General features: G+C 39.4%; 2 protein-coding genes across 8 annotated transcripts in view; one reads left to right on the top strand and one right to left on the bottom strand.

Moving 5' to 3' along the window:
• The window catches only part of LOC140947858 (kinase D-interacting substrate of 220 kDa B-like), a 47025-nt gene extending 24583 nt beyond the window's left edge, over positions 1-22442 (bottom strand). The window contains exons 1-8 of one of the 7 annotated variants that reach the window (XM_073397061.1): positions 22211-22354; positions 19387-19496; positions 11289-11445; positions 9497-9607; positions 8233-8331; positions 7393-7491; positions 6902-7000; positions 783-881 (exon numbers count right to left, since the gene is read on the bottom strand). In XM_073397061.1, coding sequence (XP_073253162.1) covers positions 783-881; positions 6902-7000; positions 7393-7491; positions 8233-8331; positions 9497-9607; positions 11289-11387 — 606 coding nt within the window. In that variant the 5' untranslated portion in view covers positions 11388-11445; positions 19387-19496; positions 22211-22354. Of the gene's footprint in view, positions 1-782; positions 882-6901; positions 7001-7392; positions 7492-8232; positions 8332-9496; positions 9608-11288; positions 11446-13780; positions 13927-16023; positions 16111-19386; positions 19497-22210 lie in introns of those variants that run through there. The other 6 variants (XM_073397066.1, XM_073397060.1, XM_073397062.1 and 3 more) reach the window with 6 other exon arrangements.
• On the top strand, positions 21367-26976 carry LOC140947859 (uncharacterized). The gene is made up of 7 exons (XM_073397069.1): positions 21367-21684; positions 21848-21935; positions 23541-23715; positions 24360-24501; positions 25642-25704; positions 26132-26213; positions 26716-26976. Exons 1-7 carry the CDS (start codon positions 21597-21599, stop codon positions 26750-26752), a joined length of 675 nt encoding a protein of 224 aa, XP_073253170.1. The 5' UTR covers positions 21367-21596; the 3' UTR covers positions 26753-26976.
• Positions 26977-27260: the final 284 nt, after the last annotated feature.

The following is a 27260-nucleotide window of genomic DNA, read 5'->3' as shown; positions in this document are numbered from 1 at the left end:
GGCATAGGTAATTTCACGCTTTTCTTCAAATAAAGAGAGGTAGCAAAACAGCTCAGCTTGAACAAACAAGAAAAGATCGTCGAAAGTTTAAGAGAGAGAAACTTATGGAGACTTGTGGAAGACTCTCCAAGTTAAAGCTTCAGCGCAGGTAAGATGACTGCCAGGAAGTCCTGTTCCGCACATATAAAAAATGAAGACCCTCAGGAGCCTATGATGGGCTCCTGGTCCTATGACTGACCAAAATCATCAATTTTCTCAGTCCCAACAATATCAAATCACAATTCCGAGAAAAAGTTACGAGAATGGCCAGTCCACAAGTCTCATGTGCATTCTGACTTCATCAGCAACACAGAATACCTGCCAACCTTTTTCTGAGTCAAACGCCTGAGAGTTTCGTCTTGACTGGAATTTCCGAAAACGTTCCAGCGATTTCCAAGGATTTTCGACGATTTTCCGAGGACTTACGAACGTTTCCGAAAATGTCGGAAGATGTTCCGACGAACTTTGAGCACCTCCGAAGCCATTTGAAAGGCGACAAATTTAGCGTGTTTTGAAAGAATTACGACACAAAGTCAACATTAAGCCCCTTTATGAAATATTTTTGTGGAAATTGCCGGAATTGAATTTCCTTTATTGATCATGTGTTAAATTCCAATTCGTCCGGATTTATGAGTCAGGAGTGGGAAATTGTCCTTGATGCGTGAGATCGATGCCTTTAATTCGGTCCGCAGACATGAGACTCACGCATAATACGTAACAGAGAGTTGGCAGGTTTCTCTCACCTTGTCAGCGGCGTCAGGATTTGCACCAGCATCGAGTAAATGGTTAACAACTGCTGTGTGTCCGCGTCCTGATGCCCAAATAAGGGCAGTCATACCATGCTGTGGGTGAAAAGACAGCGTGTTAAGACGATATTACTCACGCAACGATTCTCAACGACGATTTTTTGTCCAACACAGCACTGGAACATCGTAACATGACATTGTTTCGAATGGTAGCAACGTTGCTCCAACACTGCAACGCAAATTGCAACGCTGCGTTGCGCTAAAAATCGTCGTTGCAAATAGTCCCGTGTAATATCACCTTACTCATATTACTTGAACAATGCCGAAGATCGAGTGCATAACGCAAGGCCAAGATCAGAGTCTGTGAATGGTAAGACCTACAATTACCGCCTTAACTATGGACAGTTAAAAATTGTGCTGCACTGATTCAATGAAAGCCAGAGCGACCATACGAGAAAACTGAAAGGTTAGTTCATGGTTCAGCCCTTGTTAACACCCTCTTTCTGCTTTATGTCTGACAGCTGAGTTAAACACTACCGCAGACGTTTGATTACCGTATTATCATTCTTTACGTACCCCCAGCAGTAATAACTCAGCATTTAAGGAGTTTTTCAGGGTTCAAACACATACGGCTTAGTGATGGCGCTACATGATCAGTGATATGATTTCGACACAAGCATAACAATGCACGTTACTGCTGTCTTCTAGAATATCTTCAGTAATCTGGAGAAGAACCTAATCAGCCTAATTCACCACTCTGTTGATAAATTATTTACCAGTGCATCAGCAACAGCGCTACATGATCTACAACGCATGTCGTTCTTGTAAAATCCATAACTTAAGCCTCGCATTGCTGCCTTAACAGGCGATCATGCAAAGGTCTCAAACATAATAATTGGCAGGAGAAAAGATTCTTCGATTCCATCTATTTACCAAGGCTTAATATAAAATCTCGTTCCATCGACATCATCAGTGTTGTAGGTTTAACATATTCCTAGTTACACACGAGTGAAAATTTCGTTTTCTTTTCCATTGCGACTGTCACATTAGAAAAATCATTAGATATACAGTAGAACCCTGGTAACTCGAACTCTGAAGGGAAACGCCGGAGAAACAGTCAGCCAGGGGAGGGGGTAGGGGAAGGAGGGAATTACGTAAGGTCGCCCAGCAGAGATCCCACGGGCAGGACAGAAAAGAGACTCGTTCTGTATTGAGAAGGTGGTGTAATGTAGCCAGGGCAAGAGTTTGCTGTAACAGCAAAAGGCTGCAATCAAGCCACGAAAACGCGATTAGACCCTTACTCTCCCGGAAAGAGCTAAGATTTGTCATCTTCTTTCGAATCTCTAGTAACGTGAGATCAGGTTCTATTTCCGTTTCGCTGGGTAAATAAAATATAACTATAAAATTCCAGCGTGACTACGTTAGAAAGAAAGTATGAAAGCGGAGAATGTATGAAAGCTGCCTGATCTTAAGTTTAATCTGTACTCATAAGCCCCGCCATATTTAAATGAAGTTTTCATTTTGTCTAGTATTACGAGTATAGACAGTATCGCAACAGTATGGCGTTGAAGTGTGACTTTTCCAAACTGCTGTCTGAGATGTTTGAGGGAGTTCGTGACACCTTGACTCAAAGCTATGTAAAGTGACGGTAGCAGTCATGTTCCCTTGCAATGTTGGGTGTGACAGCGAAACAATGAAAATAATGGTCGGCCGAAAGAAAAGATTACGAAAACAAAGCTTCAAAAATGAGTCGCAAAACTGCCACAGTGTCGCTTCCCTCAATTTCAAATTCAACAATTTCCTGTTATAAGTAATTGCGTAAGATGATAAAAACATTGGAAGGAAAACCTTAAAAATCTGAAATCTTCAATCCTAAAAAAAATTTATTAACTGTTGATATGTTATTGGATAAAATTAAATCTGATGCAATGACATAGTCAACGATGAGTCGTTAAAACGAAGAAGCTGATAGGCTAAATAAGAAAGGGGAGACGGAATTGCATGCTCTTCTGAATATATACCTTTTGTCTCTTACGGCCATAACATCACAACAAAACTGAGTTGGCGGTAAAACTATCAACTTAGAAAGTCCAAAGATATTTTGTGGAAAAAATATCAAGTTAATAAACAGCAGGAACAACACGAAAGACCAACCAAACCACATGTAATGGAAACCAAACATAAATTAAATATCAGGGATTTAGTCAGAAGTATCCATCCCCATACATACACAAATAATTTTTTTCAGCAATGTCCACAGACGACAAATCTTCGTTTGGAAGACTGAAATTAAGTGTTCGTGTAACCGGCTTAACTTTACCGTACAGTATACACTGACTCAAACCTTCGTTTCTTTCATTTCCTGATTTTTCTGTTCAGTTCTTTTCTTTCATCTTATGCAAATGTGCTGGACTGTTTCACCACTCATCATAAATATATACATATTCTTAAGGTATCTTTCTTCCGGCGACGACTTTTTTGCTTTTGTTAAATCCCGACATGGTGATTAACAAGTCTAACTATGTTGCGTTTCGGAATCAGATTTCGCAGTTTACGATTAAAAACATAACTACAATAAATCCGAGAAAGACGAGTAGGAAATTAGTTAACAATGATTTTCCGAAATACCGCGAAGAAAACCAAAATAGCACTGAACGACAAGAGAGAGAAAACAGTGTGAGTGACATACAAATACTCGCTCAAAGGAGCATGTACTTGAAAATTGCCTAAATGCGTACAGAGCCTACTTAACACTGTATTGTTCTATAAAAAATTGACGAAAGCTGTTAATCAAAAGCACAAAAATGAAATCAGAGAAATGGTTGTCTAATCAATTTCTTCCATGAAATGAACAGATATTCCGAATTGTAGTCTTCCGTTTACTGAATACAGCTGCAAGGGAAAAAATTTAACAAAAAGAAATATGTTCGTTTCTGCACTGGTCATTATTTCTAGCACCGCCTAGTAAAAAATCTCGGTTCAATAGCGCTTTTCATTTAATATTCATTCAATTTTCCGTGGTTTGTGTCTGCTATTATATCCTTTAAACTAAACGCAATATGTCGACACGAAAAGTAACGAGAAAAAAAGAGCTCTTGAAAACTATTGTAACCAAGTTTCTGTACTAGCCACAAAAGTCTACGTTAAAATAAGTGTCACGGATCGTTTGAGAACAGCTACGACTACCTGTCAATTTCGTTCGCGTCGTTAAAATTGGTTACAATAGTTTTGTATCACCGTGCGATTATTTTCGATTTCTTGCGTGCTCAGCGATGACAGATACACCGTAAGTTATCAGGTAGTATCAGCGCACTGCCAAAACACAACAGCTAGCCACTTACGTTCGGGTAGATTCATGTCAGGCTTCTCAGCTCCTTAAAACGACCAACATCAAGAGGAGAATATCATAATGATTATGAAACTAGAAACTGGATGGTAATTAGACAAAACACGCAGCACGAAAATAGAGAGCTCAAAGTGCCAGGGGTTCGATCACTGCATCTAATTCACCTGCCGTGAAAAGCGTTAATGACTTTCTCAATGCCGTATGCAAAAACGAAAGACCACTTAAGCTACAAAACGAATGCTAACCGCAAGAAATGCTTCCAACATTTATACCGTCTGTAAATCTGGTTTGCGGTTAGCAAGACCAAAGTGAAAACAAAGTTTCTACGCAACGTACTCATCCATTTCAGACGAAGGCCAGTCGAACTAGGTCAAGTAACAACAACATGAATGGCTGTCTTTTTCACTGGCCGGCATTTCAGGAAGAACTGTCGTCGCCGCAATTGAAGTAAAATCTAACTTGGAAACACCTGCCGCTCTCTTGGCTTTTTCTCAGTGTTGTGCGAATAACAGAACTTTGAAAAGTTTAAAACTCTTAAAAACCTTTAAGAAATCTTACTTGTCAGATTTGCGGGAGTTCCAGTTTTTAGTGGTGATCGCTTTTCCTCATTACATGCTGGACATCGCGTCGACTGAAGCTTTATAGGCTATAACACCTAATCACTTTGAAGGCGACTCGTGGCAACTTCAACACTTTTAATTATAATTGACGTAAATTCTCAGCTCGACGAGAGTTTCATAATTAGCATGCAATTAAACCGGAGACAGTGAAATATTAATGACAGCACACAGTAGTTTAGACAAACAACACTAGTACTCCTCTTTTTAAAAACGAAGTTCTCGTTTTTACCTCGATTGGCAAGGCCACAAACTTTACGGGTCCCGATCTTCTCACAAAAATGACACATTTTTAAGGAAGTTTAATTCATATTCAATAGGTTTCTAAAGCAATAATTTAGAACTATAAAATACTGCAAAGACGCTTTGTCCTAGAGTAAACTAACAACACACAAGCATGATACTTAACCACAGGCGGGTACGACAACTTGACCCAATTTTACATATCTTCGCTGTATCTTTCATTTAAATTCACAACAGTAAGTTCAGTCTGTCTCTTCTCTTGCTTGATAACCCTGCCGACTTAAAGCCAACCTGAGGCAGATAAGAGGCTAGATTTCTCGCTAAAAACCTGCCAGAAAAACTTACTGGAGGGCTGCCGTGCAATTTAATAAGCACCCCTCAGGTGCTGTCGCCACAAGCTTCTACCCAAGAGGCTAATTAAATAGTATAGATAGACGGAGCAAAATGACAATTTGAAATTACTGAACCGGTTAACCAAAACTCGATTTTACAGGGAGATCTGCAAGTTCGTCGTATTTCACTCGCTGTACTTTTTCTGGAAGTGGTAAGCGGCGATACCTGTTTTGTTTCTATTGCTGTTGTCTTCTTGTTCGTTTCTTTGTTTGTTTATCAATCCGATTCACGTACGAAAGCTAAAAGTAGATTTAGCAGGTAGGAAAAATGATCAATTACAAATCGCATCCGCAAGTCTTTTTCACCTTGATTACATTATGGGCCAGGTATTAACCTCTTTGATGTAGTCCACTCCTAAACCATACACTGTGGTTCGAGGTTCTTTAAGATGGAACTCACCGTTTACATACATTGTAAGGAAACCGGAACTTCCGGTTGCAAGAGGAAATGGTTCGAGCCATCATTTAGGATGCTTCAGAAAATATTGGTCAGTTCGTTTGAGATGATGCAGTTTTTTTTACACTTTTAAGTCTTTCAAGCTGATTGGATATACTCTGTTTAACCTTAAGACCACGCTGTATTTTCGTTTTGCTTGGTAAATAAAATTTCGGCGTGACCACGCAAGAGACGATGCATGAAAGCTCCTAAGGGCCTGTTTACATGGAGTGGGGGACCTCGGTCTAGTGGGGTTGGTTTCTTTTGTTTTCACGCCCTGGGGGGCATAAAACAAAAGAAACCTACCCACTAGACCGGGGTTCCCCACTCCATGTAAACAGGGTCTAAAATTGGGTCTGATGAATGAACAATCTCTCTGGCGGCTCGTTCTCAAAGTGCACGTGATATTCGACCGGATGGTTTGTGTGCATGATAATCTTGTTACATTTCCTGTTTTTCAAGTACATAATTATTTACATTGTTTGCTGTATTGTTATTTCTTTTGTCTGGCAACTAAATAAATAATAAGCAAACTAGAGGCCGGCGATCGACGGGGTAGGGTCAGGAAACCTAAGGGGCGCGTAAAAACGCAGGACACAATCACGTGACACAAAACAAAAGCGCACGGCGGCCAACTTCGTCACTCGATCGAGAGCATAAAAGAAAACAAAAAGCATCATCAACTTCTGCAGGAAAAATGAATATCTGCTAGGTAATAAAGTCTAAGTATTTTATTTGTATACTCGTTTGCTCCTTCTTTTTTCGGTTGCTGATTGTAGATTGTCCGAATTGTCTTTTTTTTTATCTCAGCAGAAATAAAGCTGAAACGATCCAAAGTAACCAAAGGCAAATTTTTACTAGAAAGTCTGGATCTTTATATTTTGCTTGTACGAGAAAAGCAAAGCCAGGAGAAACAAAGCTAAAATCAAAAACGTGATAGATGATGCAAGTGGACATACATGTACTTTAAAAACTAACCATGTAAACTTTTTTGTGTGTTAAGCTTATTGAATCATTATCCAGTGGACAGTGGTATATTTCAGTACATTTGAACAACGTGGGTTGCATTAAAGTAATCTTACCTGTCCTCTCTCATTAGGGTCAGCACCATAGTTCAGAAGCTCTCTTACAATGTCTGAATGTCCTTTGTAAGATGCCCACACCAGAGGAGACCAACCACCCTTTAAACACAACATCCAGTTACACTGACAACTGAGTTAGACTTGATTTTATGGGCCATTCCATGTAATAACTACACCTCCCCTGCCCCCCACAGACAAGGTAAGTTGTAAGTATCAACACAGTAGCCCACCCCGCCAAAAAAATAGGCCACCTTTTTTTTCATACCCCTTGGTAATATTCCAGACACAGCCACTCCCTGCAGAAATGACTTTCAAAGTCCTCCCCCCTCAAAAAATTTCATCAGTGGGGGGGGGGGGGGGATGGGATACTAAATGAAATTGCCGTATAGATAAGACTACTACTTCTAGATAATATGTCAGGAGATCACTGTCATAAAGAAATCATTGAACAGTATACTCTTACAGGGTGAAATGGATTTGTAACTATTTACCAAGTCTGGCAACTGAACTTTTGCTCCACTTTCTAAAAGTTCTTTCACAACATCAAAATGCCCCTCTTTGCAAGCTGCTATAAGGGCTGTCCAGCCATCCTTAGAAAGAAAAAACACACAAAAACAAAAGCAGGTCAGTTTGAGTCAAGCTATACTATGATACGCCACTGTGACTACAAATTCACTTTGGACCCAAGCATCAACTGCCTACAACACTGAAGCAATCTCAAGTGAAAATTAACAGTTGGTACTTTCTCGCTCTCTTATCTGCTATCGCTATCTTACCTGCCCCACCCCTATATGAAAAAAGTAAGCTTGACAATCAGCCTCTTTCATGACAGTGGCATTCATTATGTAACTTTATTTCAATAAGTAACACTGTGGGCGAAAAAGAATCCAGGGCTGTGCTGACTAGCAGGGCTCAGTGACCCCTGGTGCCTTACTTTAATTTGCTCTTGGGCAGCTAGGAAAACTTTATTTTTAATAGAACTCACGTGTGGATTTCACGTGTTCAGAGCAAAGGTCAATGCATAATCAATTTTCTATGTCATTTAAATCTCGATCATGGACTTTCCAATAATATTATTGTGACATTATAGAATATTGGTGGTATGCAGGTTTTTCACACAAATGACTGGATCATGACAGTTAAGCTTGGACGGCAGCATTTTATCATCCAAATCCCCATTTCCAAAATAAACATACCCCTAAGGGTCATTACCATGTCTTTTCAAAAACAAAGTTTTAAATTATGAGGTTCTGTAAGCCCTCAAGACATGTAAGATACTGTTGGTAGGTTATATGTACAACAATTTACAAAAATAAAAAAACAAAACATACATGATCTTGAGCATTCACTTGGGCATTTCTTTTAATCAGCTCATGCACAATTTCCACATTTCCCATTTCAGCAGCAATGATAAGAGGGGTCTGACCATTCTGTTGAAAAAACAATTAAAATTTAATAGTGTTATATGTTGAAAAATTTCTGTCGGGCTGATATAATTTTATATATATTATTAAAATATTTGTGTCAATCAGTTACATAGTTTTCAGCAAAACTGCATGCAACCCCGCATTTTCTACCACAAGCTGCCATCAGTAAGTGTTGTAAATATTAAAAAAAAAACATGAACCTAACATTTTTGCACATAGGTGTTTTTTGTACATTTTTTCTGTACTAAGGAATTTGTTCATAGTTATATAAAGACAAAATTTCTAGCTGAGCCATTTTAATAGCAATAATTTCTTACAAGTGCATTACATAAAAATCTCAATGCTGACTCACAGTATGAAATTGAAAGCAAAACTACAAAAATTCTCAAAATCATAAATAAAAAGGGGCGATGACCTAATATCAAGAGGAAGATTGTTCTAAAGCACATGGACCCAAGAAAAAAGGGGGCCACCATAAATCTTTGTCCTAAATATTGGTCTGCTGTGTATTTACAGATAAAAGAGACTTTTAGACTCAAGGACGAGATTTGCCTCAAAGGTTTTCGCGTTTTCTCAGAAGAAACAGTAATTATTAATTATTAATTATTAGACACCCTGAAGAAAGCTTCAATGCACTTTTTTTCACCAGAAAATTGTTAGCATGCACTGTTGTCTTAATTAATTGAAGGAAGTCAAGGCCTCCGTGGAGAGCAAAATGATAAAACTTCTAACATTTAATTGTTCGCTTGTTTCCCACAGCACAACATTCTCACTGTAAAACTCGTAGCAGCAAATTGACAATGGCTATCATTTTTTCCCACCAAAATGAGACTGTTTCATGTGTGAGCAGTACTTAGTATCGAGAAAATCTTGTACTGTTAGTCATCCTCTTCTGAGAATCTAAAGGTCTGACTATTATGTCTTAAGCATTAAAATAGAGACCCAGTTGATTAAGATTTAAGTACAGTGTAGATCACTCAAGTACTTGGATGCTAAAGTAAAAGTGCCAATCCACACCTTTTTTGATTTGGATCCCAAACTGTTCATATGGTGTTCAAAAGTTCAGCTCATTAATTGGCATACTTACCCTAATGCAATTTGGGGCCACAGTAGAATTGATTATTAAAATTGTAAACCAATGCAACCAAATAATTAGTTATTTCTTTACCTGGTCTTGCTGTTCCAAGTCAATTCCTCCATTGTCTACTAAGTTTAACACATAAGTACAGCTTCCATCCCTGACTGCATTAAGAAATCCCCCATCATTTAGAGTCATTTCCTGTGATTGTGAGAAAAAATTTAAACTGTAAAAATTTGATCATGATCCATCACATACAACACTTTATTCTCTTTCCGGTCACAAAGTAGCATACACAGACCAAAAAAGAAAATGACACTCACATCAAAGCATGTACATTGTATTGCTTAAAGGCTGCTTTTCACTGGCGATGGAGTCAGAGCAGGAGTCATAATCAGAAGCATAGAACTTTATGATTTAGTGAAAATAACGGTCTGATTTTTCTGATTCTGCTGATGAACTCCATCATTTAAGATCAAGTGAAAACTGGATCGTCAGAGTCACAAGCAGACGCAGAAGAACTAATAAAATTATAAACCAATCACAAAGTGTGGGAAAATACATTGTGATTGGCTTATTCTTTCACTTCTGCTTCTAACTCCGACAATCTGGTTTTCACTAGATCGTACATAGAACATAAGCGATGGACTGACGGAAGCAGAGTCGGAAGAAAATGGAAACATTCTGTTTCTTCTGGCTCCGATTCTGTCGCACTTATGACTTCGATTACGACTCTGATTTCTGATTTTCACTAGGTGATAAGCACTCTTACAACTCTGCTTAAGACTCTGACTCCGACTCCATCGCTAGTGAAAACCAGCCTTAAGGCAGGTCTCACTGTGCCCTTTATATTTCATGGCAAATCACAACCTTAACAAAATGAAACCTTTTAGCCTTGCAAGATGGTATTTTAAAACACCTAATGTTAAAAACTTTTACGCTGCTTTGTTAGAACTGAAATAATTTACTGTTTACCTATAATTTCTTAAAGACAGACAACTAATATTATTCCTGAACTGTACAACTGAACTGTTTCTACTCTGTAGCTGAAATTTTGCAGCAAACGTTTTGGACATGCAGGTTCTTCAAAATGAGTATACTTGAGAAGAAGAAAATAATTCATATTGACATTTTTTTTTATCAACTCTTCCATGACAATATAAAAATTGCATGAATACAAATTGAGATTATCAGATTTTCAACTAAGCAGATAGTTTTATCTTCTAAACTTAATTCTTTGAGATAAAATACTGCATAATCACACAACTAAATCAGTTTTAGATCACAAATAATTTTTGACAAACATGTGCCCAGTGTAAAAGTTTCAGAACAAACATTACATCTTAAGATAAACTACACTTTTATTTATTCAGGGAAATCCCATCAGAGTCATATTTAGGCAGACTCTGTTGTGATGAACTGAGAAATGTTTGAAAAGGTTGGCTTAGTAAAAAGATGTAAAACCAGCAGTTTAAGTGTATGATTTCTATCAGGGAAAATTAATTTCACTAATCCTTGAATCTGACTTTTAGCACCAGCACTGTGTGCTTTGACCCAACCACTGAGTGTCATCACCATGTGCTTTAAAAAGCCCCGTTCAGATCAAAGTTATACTCATGTTAATGCCAGCACTTCGCAATTTTCAACCTAACTTTAACTATAGTTTTTTCTAGTGGTCTACAGAGTATTCTTTCTTTACATTTACCTGTACAATGGTAGATAATTAACTCACTATATAAAACTAGTTGGAACTTAATAATTATTATTATTACCATAATAACTTTTTATTGTTATTGTTGTTATTAGCCAATTATGTATGTCTCAGGTGAGTGCACTAAACTTTAAATGCAGAAGCAGTAAATACTGACTTCAGCTTACTAACATTTGTTGTTCCTATAACAGCAGCTGTTTGCACTCTTGTAAGTTGTGGCAAGTAGCTCTTATCATCTTGTGGAGGGTCACCTGGTCGCCAGGATCTCATGGGTGTAATAAATTCTTAGACAAAACAGCTTCTTTAGTAGTTCAACATGTTTACCACACTGAAAATGTTACACATTTATGTTAGTTTATTTACTATGTTGCAGCATTTACATGTTTCTTTGTGTAAATTCTGTTTAACATGAGGAGGGTTATTTAATTAAGGTTAGAATACATTAAATTAATGTATTCTAATGTATTATTGTATTTCATTACTTGTTTTTTAACTTCAAATCACACAATTGATATTATACAAACTATGATGAAGGAATTTAGCAATTAAAAGGATTATTAACATTAATTATTATTTTATTATACCCTTCAGTGAATATTTAACCCCTTTTAAAAAATGGTGAAAAAATGATGAGCACCGGGCAGACCCAGGGTTTCAGCACCTCCACGACTGATTAAGCTGTTTTTAATATTATAATTCCAGCCCTCTTCGCTGTTAATCATTATACACGGTAACCTCAACTACATAGACAATTGCTGTCATTACTCATGAAGGACATCTACTTGTTAAATATTCAGCTAGGAGACATTCTACTATTGTGTTAGCTTTCTAATTTTGATGATGAATAATATATATAAAGTACGCTATTCTGTGATTAAAAAAGGGAGTGCATTATGTGAGTTTAATTTTTGCTGATAATTTCACTTCAGTTTCAAAGCTGTTACTTCATTACTTAAAACATCCTTGGGTTTGATGGGTATATTCAGCAGGAAGGGGGGGGCCCTCCCAGTTCTCCCTGGATCTGCCAATGATGACTGTACCTACAGGCCCTTTTAAGGTAGTAAAGTGTATAATTATTATTCCCACCTACATTAATTGGATCAAAAATTTTTCTTCATCTGATAAAATATTAAACACCCCAACAGCCACAGAGGGTGTATTGAAAATATGTTCTGTACGAAGAATCAGTGAAAACAGGTGACTTATTTGATGAGCAAAAATAGCACGTTTTAAGCTGATAAAAATTCTGTGAAGCTGGAAAAGAAGCCAATTTAATATTTTACACCCCAGTTAAACATAGGTCACGTTTTGGGAGAAAGATATTTCACAGAGTGTGCAATAACTTATAGTTGTTTACCTTCTAGAACAAAGAGTTCTTGTCACGCTCCACTAAGAAAAAATAATAAGTGTTCCATAAATTTTAAAAGAAAGATGCGCATCAAATCTACTTGTATACACAAGAAAAAACATTGTGTTTTCAGCGTATTATATTCATGTACAGTAAATATTTGCCGCTGACTTTTACAACAAGAGTGTGCTGGTGGTTTTGTTGCCAAAAAAGAGAAAACACGCACCCATAAAATATATCAACGCCAAAACGAAATGAATACTGATTCAAATTTTCGGGATTTGAAATTATTTATAAAAAGTTTACAGTTAATGAGTATATTCATTACCGTGCTTTGTCCTCACAATGACAAGACGTAACCTTCGTACTGCATAAATGCTTAGTAACATACATTTGTATGTAGATTTCAACAACGGGTTCAGACGAACGATTTGTCACAGAAATCGACACTCGCCGGCGGAATACAATAAGAAATCACGCCATGTCGCATTAGGATCTCAAAGACAATCGATTTTATTCTTCTTGTTTGATCTTCATTGGAATGAAAAAGCCGTTGTAAACAGAATCTTAAACGATCGATGAACTACTTCAATAAATGAAAAAATAACAACCCACGCGTCTTACAACATCACAATAGGTCTCAGCGTAAACCATTTTAGAGTCTTCCCTGGGGTAAATAAAGTAAACGATTTGAGCGAAGCACCGAAAAGCATGAACAATTACCAAGGCGTAAAATTCACGCAAAATCTTGTCAAGACCAGCTGACTTTAACATATGCTGTTATACCTACATGTGACAGATCTAAACGCTTTTTTCACCCTCCAAATAACCAAGCGATTATCGAACTATATAGGCGGTATTGAGTTACATTTGCTGGAAAACGAAAATCATGCATTGTAAAGAGATTTAGCTCCTAATACGTTGGCGTAGACTATGTTTTATTCCAAAAACATGTTGTTAACTAATATTTCCGGAAAATCCATCGAGGAGTCGTTTTCGAAGACCCCCTCGACAATGTCAACAGAGATAAACACAGCAGACCTTTGGCAGAGGGTAGTGAACCATAATTATGCTATATAAATCACCAAACATCGCTACTTGTTAAAACGTTACATGAGGGTCGTTTTCTAGTGTTTTAAGCCATGAAAAATTAAATCAAACCATATTAGAAATAATTGCTCATGCTCGCCTGTGTCCATACATTCTCGCATTCAACACATGCTCCATGCCATATTAAACTGGTTCGACGGGCAAGGATATGAAGGTTTCTACCTGGAATTTTCTGACTTGTTGTTAAATAAACTTTCGTTCATACCTTGTATAACTGTGGAGCTGCAGTTTTAAGCTCAGATAAGCCACAGATGAATCATCCCCAAGAAACAAGGGCAGTGTATCTGCGTATCTCTCAGCTCCGCCGAGCGAGCCATTATTTTTAACTTTCCACTCGCATGCGCGAATGACAGACATGCGTTATGAATAATTCACAAAGTAATTTTAATTTATGGCGCTCGGGGTGAAAACAATAAACCGTAAAACGGAGCTTCGATTCTCTTCTTTATATTCTATATCAGCAAATTACTTAGCCAGTGAATTTGCCAAAAAATAAATATCTTAGCGTACTGTATTTTTAAAAGAACGATGGCAGTCAATTTTGTTTCATATACAAAATGATTTATACTAGCTGCCAATGAAGAAAACTTTTAGGAGCTGTACGTGGACTAACCCAAAGTAATTACATTTTTCCGTGACAAATTTTGATTCAATTTTTAATAGCTGCGGTTTAGGATCTCTTGTCGGTTCAATGTTGGTAAAAAGCCGCAATTTCATGGCAATTTAATTTCCCGCCAGACTCAATTGAGTTTTTACCACAATTCTTACGAAACAAAGCCAGGTTACCAGGCAGGCAGGTGGATTTTTACGTTTTGTTGGTTTGTTGCAAAGCATGCAAGTTTTCCTCTACTTGATGCATAAAAGGTCCCACCTGACATTCGTCTACCCAATTAGAGCGATTAAGTGGGGAGCTTTAGCAACGAGAACGGGAAAAAAGCAATTTTTATCAAGCAAAACAATTTGCTCTGCAAATACAAAAAATACAAAATTTCACGTTTTGACAAGGACGCAAACGAGACTAATTTTTCTTTCCCTTTCTAAACCTGAGTGCGGTCTGCAAGAAAATTGAATTGGAATAAACGCGACAAAGTTTGAAAAAACCCGGATTCATAAAAGTGACGGTTTTCGCTGCAGCCGATTCAAAAAAGCTCCTTAAAATTCGCTCTAACTGCAAGCCCTTTTTCTGCCATTACTTAGACCACCCAACGAGAAAACGAACCGATTAAATTTTTGTTTCTTCTATCGCCAATGCAACCGACCGATAAACACTTTCCGTTGTTTTGCTTTTAAACAAAAAAAAAACACCTATTAGAGGCAATTCTCTGATTTTTGATGAGCTCGCCTAAGATCCCACGCAGAGCTATAACAACTTGCTAATCGCTTTAAGCCCATCGAAAACAGGAGTTAAACACCTGACACTTGCGACGTAATGACAACTCTAGTTTCCGACGCGTACGTGCTCGAGGGTCTTGAAGCGATTTGACCTTCATCTCTCTAATCCCATTATCCTTCCAACTCGGCGATGATAGACAGAAGTACAGGAAAATTATTTTGATTTCATTGTATTAGAATAAATGTTAATTGAATATCATTAGCTTTATAAATAAAGATCTCGGGCTTGTGCAGAAGCTTACAATGAGGTCAATATGTTTTTTCTCCATATTTGGCTCCATATTCGCCTCATTTGCACTTGTGCGTCACGCAAGTCGTGAACTGCTCGTACAAATAAGGGTGACGTCACCGCGGGAGATGTCCTGTAGGTTACCATGACGACTTCAGTAATGCTGATTTAAATATCAAATCCTTGTTCTGCAAATCATGCATGACTTTTAGCGTTTAAGAAGTCAAATCAACTACGTGACAGACAACTCCACGCGGACGACTTCGTAAAACGCTATAAAAAACTAAAGCCATGCAAGAGAGAAACCTCTGCTTGTAGGGTAGATTAAATTTCTATTTAGAAACTGAGAAAAAAATTCTGCTGACTTTCCCTCATTTCTTTACGGCTAACATAAATCTTGTATATTCATTTATGTTCCAAATAGTTCATTGAACTCATTCGGAATAAAAGATGCTGAATCAAACAAAAATGTGCACAATTCCCCGTTTGAAGTGTGCAATGTGTTGATTTGCTACAATATATACCCGGAAATAAAACGAATCATTAAACTCGCAGAAAACAAAACCAAAAAAAAAAAAACATCAACAGACTCACCAATACAAAAATATGTATCTTAGAATTTCAACTCATCTATGGTTGTGCCTTTAAGGTAAGTTCGGTTACGGGTCCTCTTGGTTACTGAAACTACAGATTATATCACCTCCATACTACAGCAGGAAGTTCATTCCCAGCGTCAATTGTTCCTCACCAACAATTACTATTCCTTTTGACTACAAAGCGATCATGAACGAGTATATTAAGAAAAAGGAAAAATTCTAACCACTTACAGGCAATAAATCCGATAAGAGGCTACAAAATTTGCTAAGATTTGCACATGAGTCATCACTTCCTCATGATCGCATGACTTACCACGCGGTTTACATTGCCTAAGATTTATAGTGCATGTGGCTCTTCCCCTCGGGGGAAGGGGATCTAAGGGTGAGTTTATACGGGAGGGCTGCGCCCTCAGGTCAAATCCCTTACCTATTTTAAAAGAAAAGGGCGCTTGGAAGTCGAACCATCTGCGTACAAAGCTTTCCTAAGGGGTTATAGGGTTAAGAACATCTGATAAGGCGAAGAGAGGAGAAGGGTGGGAAGAAGCTATCTCTACTATTCTAACTCTAACAAATGTGTAGTTTGATGGTTTTTAAAAAATGGGTTTTGCTTTGTGCTGGTGCAAACATTGTAGGTTTGACACAACCGACACAATACTTTTATTGGACGTCCGTTTTGTTTAGTACATATCAAGAGAGGATACACTCAGATGCTTTACATATGTGATCTTGCCATTGCGAGGATAGGAATGGTCAGCTTTTGTTCTGTCAAAAAGCATGAAAAAGCGCTATGGACAGTTTTACGACTTTTACCGAAGCTTTAGCTATCTCTTCCGTGCTCCTCACAAATCTTTTATTACAGAAGTTCATTTAAAACGGTATATGATTAACCGAAAAGTCGCTTGGGCTGCTTCTAGAATTTTCCAAATAATTATAATGGGTCGTCTTGTGGAAAACGGTATTGCAAACGATATCGAGCATCAATATCGAGGCCTGGTAAGGATCGCCTCGCCTCATTTCCATTTGATCCTCCTAGTCTTTGTAAACTTGGTGTTGGACATATCCAGTCGACAAAACAATCCAGAGCATCTCGGCCTGCTAAAGAAGCTATTAAATCGGATGTAGTAGCTGCTTGGAAGAGAAGTCATAGTGCGTTTCCCTGACCCCAAACAATACTAAAACAATTGGAAGAATGACATGTCATTGTTTCCTGCAACCAATTAGGAGAGACCTTAAAAGCAGCTCCTAACCCACTCCCTTTCGCCGTTTACTTAGTTCCTCTTAATAGAAATCAAAATCCCTCCAAATTGCTCATAATACCTCTTCTGAGGCAAAAGGACAATATACCGTATGTAAGGTAATGCAACGTTTATTTAACGTTGACCCATATACATATTTAGGGGTATATCTCCAATACATTTACTATACAATTACAATCGTTTACACAAACAGATTGTGTGGGCCGCCTGTGATGTCACTCGACGGATGGCAACTGCTACTTGAGGATTGACAACGGGAAATTTGCATAAAGGTAATCATATTTTGAGGCTTAGGGGTGTCGAGGTTAAGTCTCTTTTCCTCTCACCTATAACATTTCCTGTGGACCTAACGACCTATGAGTCCCGTTCGTCACTATTCCCTCTGGGCAGGCCTGTGTCCAGAAAAGCTTGTAAAACTATTTCATTCCCGTCCCTTGATTCCTTTGTTCATTCAACTGAAAATCGAGCACAGGAGGACTAGTCCATATCCACGTCAATCCATGCCATGTATGAAGATAAATTTTCTTTGATAAATATCATTAGCTAACTAACCTAAACTCTTTTCGTCATCTTGAAAGAGACAGTGAAAATCTCGGAGGTGGTCTAGATATTGGAAACAAATTAAGTAAGGTGGCGATGCTATCGGGTGTGGCCATCTGATGGTGATTAGCAAGATCAAGGTTACCACGGGTTTTCTTGAAACGATTGATAGTATTCAAAAATAGCCAGTCCTGAACTGAAAATGTACTTTGTCAGCCCGAGACCAGATATACAGATGCTACACAGTGTCCTGAGCGTAGGTGCAGTTATTTACAATGTAACATCGATTTTTACACAATCGGTTGCGCAGAACTCTTGGCTGGCAAAAATAACAAAGTATTGCAATTGTAAATGAAATAGAATATTCTAAGTAATAAAAAAAAAAACGAAAACAATTAATGGACTCAGCACTTGACTCTAAAAGCTTCGGAGATTAAAATGATAAACCTTCTGTGATAGGATCATTCTAAAATTTGAATAAGTAGGTGGAAATGAGTTGAAATGCGCCTTTTACTGTCATTTGCTTCGACTAGCCATAAAACAAACGGCCCACATGTCATCAGATGAGTAGTTTGGTCATTGAAACTGAGCAATTTGGATCATTATTTTAGCTCTTAGGGACTGTTCGTTATTTATGCCTAAGGGGGGGTCAGTGATTTTCAAGCAATTCAGGCATATGAAAAATTTACCCCTCCCCGGAAGTGGATATTTTAAAAAATTACCCCCCCGTTTATGTGACAGGCCCAAAATGTAGCCCCCCCTACCCCCTCCCCCTTTCCCTCAGGACGCGACGTGCCTCCGATTGCGAAATTGCGTACAACACGTGTTCTGGCCGGTTGCCGATAAACCAAAATCCATTGCAAGGTCATTTGTGATCGTACAGTATGGAAGGAAGCTCTAAATGAGGAAAACGAATTTGCAGGGCCGGTGTTAACTTGGGCCCAGAAAAGATCAGATTTAAGAGAGAAGTCAACGGTAGGAAGTTTGTAAGGAGCTCATTGCAAGGATTGAATCACGAGGATGTACTTCTGAAACTGGAGACAAAAATTATAAACAATGCTATTATTAAATATCAGATTGCATGTAAAGGGATTTAATAAGTTAATATATATTGGAATCTTTAAATAACGCTACTCCACGTCACGTTTTCTTGGCTTTTCAAACTATAAAGACCAGGCGCTTTGTATTAAAATAGAATTCTCGATACAGAGTTCAACTTTTTAAATATGTCTGCAAAACGGCTACACAAGTGTTGAAACAACAGTTTCTAAAAGCTTAACCCCCTCCCTTATTTGTATTTTAAAAAAACACCCCCCCTTTTTCATTGATTTTGGAAATTTTATCCCCCCACTCTAAACACCGGCCCCCCCTTAGGCATAAATAACGAACAGTCCCTTATTATTATCGTTATAATTTTTACATGAGAACGGTGCATGATGTAAACTGGATTGAAGCTTGTGGAGAAGAGCATGTAAATTAAGAGCCTCTAATTTTCATGTGTTAGAGACCTCATGACAAATTATTATTTACTTCGCGCTAAATATAAAGCGCTAGTACAAGGGTGGCGCGGTGGTGAGAGCACTCGCCTCCTACCAATGTGGCCCGGTTCAAATCCCCGCGTTCTCGCCGCCTCTATGAGCTCTGTCACCCTCTAACCTGTTTTGCTTCAAGTGCGTTATTCAAGTCATTTTGGTCGCACCTAAACAGTACGCGGTCGTTCACTCAGAAAGAAAAATCGCGGCACGGTCCGTTCCACCGTAAACAGTCATCTTCCGGATTATCAGCTAAGTCGGCTTACCTTGATGAATACGTCTTGTTAGTCCATGGGCCAGCTGGCGTGTGAAGTCTTGAAGTCTTGTTATTTTTTACCAAGTCACGTCCGCGGATTAAATCAAGGCGCTGTTTTCTCTAAAAAAACTCCCATAAAGTAGGCCAATAATAAATAGAGGACGTATCAGTCTGTTGGAATTCTGACAACCTTTAGTTGATCGTGGAAAATGAAGTAAGCTGGGAGGGACGATTTATTCTCCAGACACAGCCAGCAATACAGCGAAGTAACGTAATAACGAGTGAATAATAACGTTATGATTCCCAGAGACAATGATTCATACTTCGACTTTAAAGTGATATGCATTGGTTACCACAGACGCATATGATACTCACTGTAAATATTTTTATACAATCAACGGTGCCTGGCTGACTACCAGATCGGAACCTCCTTCCGATCACGTGCAGTTATAGCTGCTATTTCATGTTTTGACATTTGTTTCCTTTGGCCTCAGGGGCAACCACAAAAGATTTTTTTTTATATTTTTAAAAAGATCGTGACAATATATCCCATATCTCGTGATCTAAGGATGACTGTCTCATCCGGTCTTTTGTTGGTCTTCTTTCGCCTTGAGGTGGTCTAAACCATTTTACTAAGAGCCAACTGTGAACGAGAGCTGTAACCTAGCCTGTTTAAGGCGTTCAGATAGTAGATAGAGTGCGGTGTTCAGATGGTGTTGGACGAGTAAAAAACGAGGGGGAAAACGAGGGGAGACTGGGAGGAGGGAGAAGGAACCTTCAAGGGTTCCCTCCCCTTTCCCCTCTCTAGTTTCCCCTCTTTTTTTTTCCTCATCAGTTTTTCGCCCACGTTCTACTATCTGAACGTCAGGAACAAGCCAGCTGTAAACATGCTCCACGATCTTCCTTTTCCTCTCTCCAGACCCTTCATGTCTGCCCTTGCTTTCTAGCTTTTACCGGTATAATTAATTGAAAAGCATCAACTTTGCAAGCAAAGATCTTTTAACCTATTTATAAAGTTTTGTAGGGCGTCCCCCCCACCCCAATTAGATAAAGATTATTGTCTAAAAACAACAGTGAATAAATTGACAAGTCATTCAGGCAACTGTACGAACAAAGTTGAGGCTGCATAGCCCGCCTGAAAAAAACCGATTGTCTCGGGCGCCTCAGTTTCTTCATATCAGTAACTTCTTTTGCGTCAAGTGCCGTAACTTAACATGAAGTTCTTTTGGAATGAAATTCTTATCAGTCATTTTAGGCGAACCAAACTCTTCAGTTAACGCGTAGCCTGTGTCGCAGTCGTAACCTCGGCTATTACCGCACGTCTCCTTGCTTTATCTTATTTATAGCTTGTGAAAAGGCCTTTCAGCTGGATCGCCCCATGTAAGAGAATCCAAGAAAGTCTTGATTTCTGGATTCTACACCGTGAATTGCGGGATTCCAGATACTGGATCCCGGACTCTTTGTCATTGGAACTTGGATCAGCCGAATTCCAATCGTTAGTGAAATTCCGGATTCCTTGAGTTGTATTTCGGATTTCAAGACCCAGGGTTCCGGATTCCTCCAGATAAAATTCCCAGATTCCGGAATCTGGATTCCCTTATATGGGGCGAGTTGGGCCGGAATAAGGCCAAAACAATTCATGAGCAAAGGGACAGAAATGAATTTTCCTCTCCTGTCTTGCCTTCACATGCTAGAGAAACCCTTTTCGTTCCGCGAAAAGTAATCTTTTGACCGTCAAGTGCCTAAATTGACTGTCTTGTCTGACGAGACACAATAGTTATCACGAGAAAATTATGAAACATTTTAATTTTACATCCGTCAAAAATTTTGCTCGTCTATGCTTGTTTTCAAGTGCTCTACTTCAATTTTTCAACAATTTTATGTTCAATTCCCAGTGATAATCTATGCGAAATAGGGTGAAGCTGATGCAAAGTAACACTGTCGCTTGGCAACCGCTGTCCAATAAGAAGTGACCTTCATGTTTAATGATTCGAAAAGAATAAATTACTTTATTCAAGAGCATCGTTGTTACAAACATCTGATGAGAATTTTATGATCAGGCAGTTTATAAGTTGAGTCATTGATCAAGAATCTCTTCTCAACAACAAGACACTGAGTCAATGAAGTTCTTTTCCATTGCTTCTTGAGCTGAAAGCGGCGAAAGTCATCGCAGCTGTTTATCATTGTATTCCTTCTTGACATCAAGTGAGCAGCAAAAATATGCCGGAGGAAAGAGGAATAACTTCTCCCGTGGCAAGCAACGTGAAAAATCCACCATGGGGAACAGAACCACAGACGCCCGGAACAGGTTTGTACAAGATATCGGCTGGCTTTCCGTAAGAAATCTTTATAAGTGAACTCTAAGTTCGATTGTCAAATGCTAGTGCGGGCATGACGACCGTATGTGTCATTGCCAGTGTGCGAATTAATCCATCTAATTATATTGATTGTTTGTTGATTTACATTTATAGCGTCTGGAATAAGAAAGAAGCAGTTTCCATGGACGACTTATGCCAGAGATTATGTGGGCGCTACTGGTTCACCAGCGTATCCACAAAGGTAAAATATACTACTGCGCTAGGATATCAATGAATAAACGATCAAGCTCTAAGCGTAACTTGAAATGTGACGCTAAAATAAGCGGATGTCATGTTACACACGTATACCCGTCCGGTACTGTTTACTAATATAATCCGGTTAATTACTTCTTTTTTTTTTTGCTTCTGTAAATTTTCTGTTTCCCATTTATAATATTCTGTATGTTGCGGTAGTATAACGAGCATATTGGGAGTCGCTCGCGGCAAGCATACGTAATATGACCCAATTTTAGTTACCTTTGAGCAGGTAGAGAATCCCAGTGATGAAGTGAAGTGTCTCACCAAGTCTGAGCAGCGCTGTCTTAGTGTCTTTAGAGTCGTCTTCTTTGTCATGGCTTTTGCCTAAGTATTCCGAAACTAAGTTACGAGACCCATTTGAGAACTGTTACACTTCTTGATCCATATTATGCCCTACTTTGCCAAAATCGTGACTTCAAACTCTAAACGACACCTTTCAACTTCCTCTTCAACTGATGGTCACTTCAGTGATTCATCCCCAGTCACGCACGTGAAATCCGTGAAGAACTGCACGAGCACCAAACGAAACCTGCGGGTAACCACCACCTCTCGCTTAGATATTAGGGCAATTTCATTCCGTCTTTTCAGGTTGAATTTTTATCTGAAAACACTTTTGCACGTAAAATTAAAGCGAAGCTGATGAACCCATAAGTAACTGCGGGGGAGTGACCCCAGTGATGGGCTTCTGGCAACTGCAGAAACTGAGGTGGTACAGAATAGTTGTTGAGTTAGACTTGGGATCGGGATGACTTTGAGTTTCAAAATTACAGTGTGAGGTGAACAATGAGACTGAGAGACTTTCGAATACCTTAGGAAAAAAAACTGCTTATGATTTAAACAGCTGAATTCAGAAAAGGTTCATGCCGCCGACCCAGAAACACCTAAAACACGCACTAAGAAATTTCTTAGCTTGTACAACAAAAATAAAAATCATCAAACAAAGGCATAATTCAGTAAGCTTATGAATAGTCTTACATTAAGATTCAATCTACAGACACGAAATTTGGTCAAATTTAGAACCACCTGCCTCACCTGCACAGCAAGGCTGAGTACCGCGGAGAGGCATATCGCTCACGGGAAGACTGCTTTTTTGCTAGCATAGTTTGTAGAGGGAACCCTTTACCAACTATACCTTAAGTCACTTCGGTATAAGCATGAGTACCTTCAATCAGACAACAGAGCGATCGAACGGTGCCACAGTCGACCGTTTAGGAAACAGGGAAAGCTAGCGTGTCCAAAGACATGGTCGACGGGCGTGAAGCTAACGCGCTAGACCTATTTTCTCATTTACTCACTCCCACCCGTTGTGCTAGCATGCAATGAATTTCCCGCAGATTTAATTTCTATGTGCGTGCTCGATGATCTCTTGAGAGATAATAGAAGGTCCTTCAACAGGCTTTAGCACTGTTACATGTATTTACCTGCGGCAGACTTCACAGCCAATCACACAAAAGTTTATTGACTCCAAGTAAGAGTGCATGTTTTTCTCTTGCTCCTAGTAAACATAGCTAACTGTTTAACCTACGCATTCTTTCATTTTTTTTCTCAGAATGAGGACCGCCGAGCACCTCCCATCTGGTTGGCCTTTTGAGTCTAGTCATTACAAGTCCACATTCAGAACCCCTCAGTTAGGTTACTGTCGTCACAATGTGTATCCTTCATCAGTTCATCGAAAGAACAACCCACATGCTGCCTTGATCGACCCTTACCAATACCCAGACAAGGTAATTACTCAGTCCAAACCAGATTTAACCAGATCTTAGACCACGGCAGCATTAGCTCATTCCGCGTAGAGCGCATGACTGCAAAGCGGGAAGTCCCCGATCCCCGAACCTACCCGAAACCAGCTTAGGGTCTAAAATTGGCTGAGAAATCAGTGCAGGCAATGCCTTTACCCTGGAAATGGCTAGGCCTTCGAGTGGCTCGGATGCCCACGTTGATATGGCGTTCCCTGGCGGGTAAATAAAATACGTTTTTTAGATGATAAAGAAGGTCGACCAAGGGGATAGTAATATACCCTTAGACCCGGAAAAGATTTGCCAGTGTACACCAAGCTCCCACTATATGTTCTGCTTGTTTACTACGCTTTCCTCTGTCAATGCAGCAATCTGAAGGTAGAGAGCAACGATTATAAAAAATCAAGCCTAATAAATGTCAATTAAAGTACGCACTTTCTAGTTAGACCTAGTTAGACCCGGCTTATAAGCGCTTTTTGAGCGCTCAAAAGCTAAAGAAATGATCAGGCCGTGAATTCAATAAAGAAATCCGCTGTCTGAAAAGAAGGCCAGATTCATGCACAGCGCCACAATTCTTGTAGCCGGTGACCAGATTCTAACCGGCAGATTGTTTGTTATTATACTCTTTGTAGTCATACGTGGTGTGGAAAAACATCCCGTCACTAAATCTCCCGCCCATCCGGGAATCGCAGTCCGCGCCGAACATTCTACAACACAACAAAAACCGCTGGTTTACAACGACATATAACTCAGTCTTCAACGCGAAACCGCTAGGTAAGGAAAACTGCCATGAGATAGCAAAGCAATGTATTTGGCAGCTAGCATAGTCCGACTTCATCGCTATGAAGCCTTAAGCTGTGTTTTTTTTATAGGCTTCACTATTAGGCTTTACATTCCCTAGCCTCCTACGCAGACGTTCTTAGGGGGTTCGTCACTGGGCAGGAACGCGTGACGAACCCCTAAGAACGTCTGCGTGGGATGCTATATATTCCTTCCCTTGCTTCCAATCTCTGTTTCCGGGGTGGCTGCTCTAAAAGAATGAAATTCTTGAAACTTCCCTCAAGGGCTGCTGCGCAAAGACACCAAGAATTCGCGCGTGGCCGTCATCGAACTTGCCATGCGATAGATGTTTCCATTCTAATAATTCAGGATACTCAACAGCGAGTCGATGTCATCGATCGCGGGTTCAGTAAGTGCGTCATCTTCATCGAGTTGTTCTGGCGAGGAGTTCCTCGTTCCCTTGGCGATGGCTCCTGAAGTAGATTTATTTGCCATGGGCCGCCATGGGGGGAAATCTGAACGCTTTGGTTGCGCGCGCATGTCTCAGGTGACTTCTTAGCGACACTGACCAGTGGTATCTCGTTTTGTGGGCGTGGCTTAAAAACGTTTCACACACAGGTTCAGGTACAACAGTACCTTGCGAGCAGAGGTTTCTCTCTTGCATTGCTTTTAGCATTTACAAAGTCGTTCGCGAAGCCTCTCTGTCGCGTAGTTGGTTTGTTTCACCGGGCGTAAACAAACCCACAACGCAACACCACAAGCCATGCGAACGACTTCGTAAACGCTAAAAGCCATGCAAGAGAGAAACCTCTGCTCGGAGGGTAGTGGAACCGATTCAAAAGCAGCAATCAAATCAATTGGCGCTGAGTAAGCTTGAATTTTCTACAAGGTACCGCGATAAAGATGGCCATTATAGATTTAGAAACCGGCTCAATGGAACCTATCCACAAATTTATCCTTTCCCCTGAACATGGGTGCAACAACTACTCCCATCAATTTTGTATCTAAATCATTAGACGCCGTGAAAGAAACTCCATTTAACAAGCTAAAAGTTGGAAACTTAGTGTTTTAAAAACAATCACGAGTAAGCTACGAGTACCAATCTTCGGGTTCACGTCTGTTTTACAATTTCAGAACTTCCAAACTACAAACCAAGAACTGCATGGAAAACAGATCGCTTCAGGCCGGACTCCAAAGGTAGGTTGGTACTTGGAAGAGAAATTTATTTTCCTTCTCTCTAGGAAGAATGCGCAGCTATATGTTACTGCACTGAGTTAATGAATTTTCTCATTGGTATATGGAAAATTCACTATTTCAAGGTTGACGTACCATTAAACTCGAACATTTTTCTCGCAAAATTGCAACTTTAGAGCTTCTTTAATCAGTATGGGTTCTGTTATAATGGCGTTCTTAATCGTGCGCTTTTATCAAGGTAATAAAATATATTCCCTTTCTGCCCCGCGAAATCCGTGGCATGAGAATGAGTCTAGTTTGGCTGTGAGGAGTATAAAATGACGTGTTTTAGCGTACAAGACGTCGAATAATTTGCTCGCGTGTATCACATTTGGCTCAAGGCTAGCTTATTTAAAAATAATATCGGTTTTGCTATTGTTTATGTTTTTAGCCCAGACTCCTGCTCTTCACTGGCAGACCGAGTACACCCATGACTATAGAGGAGCCCGGGGAAAACCATCTACAACTGAACGGTGAGTGCAGTCTCAGTAGTCAAGAACTCTGTCGGATGTGCCAATTGCAGCCCCTACACTCTGTGATGTCAAATCATATTGGCCCCTGTCTGGCCAAAGACCTTTTCACTGACTTTAGCAATCGTCGAGTGCCAGTACAAAAATATAAACCGAGGAGGATTTATTGACCGCTTTTGAGAGGGGTGGGGGTGGGTAAACAAGCACGGTCGGTGAATTTCTCGAAAGAAAAAAAAACTATTTCAGGCCACAAACCAGAGCTCGATGTCAATTTTTGTGTCTGTGGGAGTTTTCTAGTTGGATGGGGAGTTGAGCTCTGCACAACCACACAAATCCATTAGGTGGGAGAGCGAGACCCTAACCAAAACCTCTGCCTGAACGCGAGTCCAACGGCAACGGCCTGAACACTCGTCACTCGTGACCTACCTGCAACCGCCCACCCCCCACCCCCTCCCGGCGTTGAGGCAGTTACTCATTGTTATGCCATCTTGCTTTCTTATTTCAGACCCTATGATATGTCCTGGAGCAACCTTAACATGTGATGTCATTCAAGACAGTGTTATGTGTTTGAACAACAGAGCAGCGACGAAGTCGTAAATCAAATAAATAATAAGTTGAATTTGAGAATGTAGAATAGCTTTTATTTGAACGGCTGAACAGTTTGTACTTCCTGTTAATTGAATTTTTAGAAAATCAATAATTTTTTGTAATATTTTAAAGAAAGGCTTTGTGGGTGTCAGTTTTGTTCTTGTGTCCTCCCTTGCCCTTCCCCGCACCCTGCATCAATGTAAAATTATGCGGATAGAATTACTCGATTGTACAAATTATTATTTTGAATGTTAAATTGCCATGTTTAGAAGTCAATAAAAGTTAGAAACCTTCTTTTTGTCAAAATTAGCCTCCTTCTATCTGGACAACTAAATATATAAACCCAAGGGAATCTGGCCGACAGTTCGGGATAATTTTGAATCCAAAACTTTTTCTTTCCGGATTAAAAAATTCTTACGTCCACACGTATCCGGTATGCAAATCGAATTTGCCCGTCCACAA

Source organism: Porites lutea, chromosome 9 (assembly GCF_958299795.1).
Source record: "Porites lutea chromosome 9, jaPorLute2.1, whole genome shotgun sequence".
NCBI lineage: Eukaryota > Metazoa > Cnidaria > Anthozoa > Scleractinia > Poritidae > Porites > Porites lutea.
Note: the sequence above shows the minus strand (reverse complement) of the source record. Positions and strands in the feature narration are given on the sequence as shown.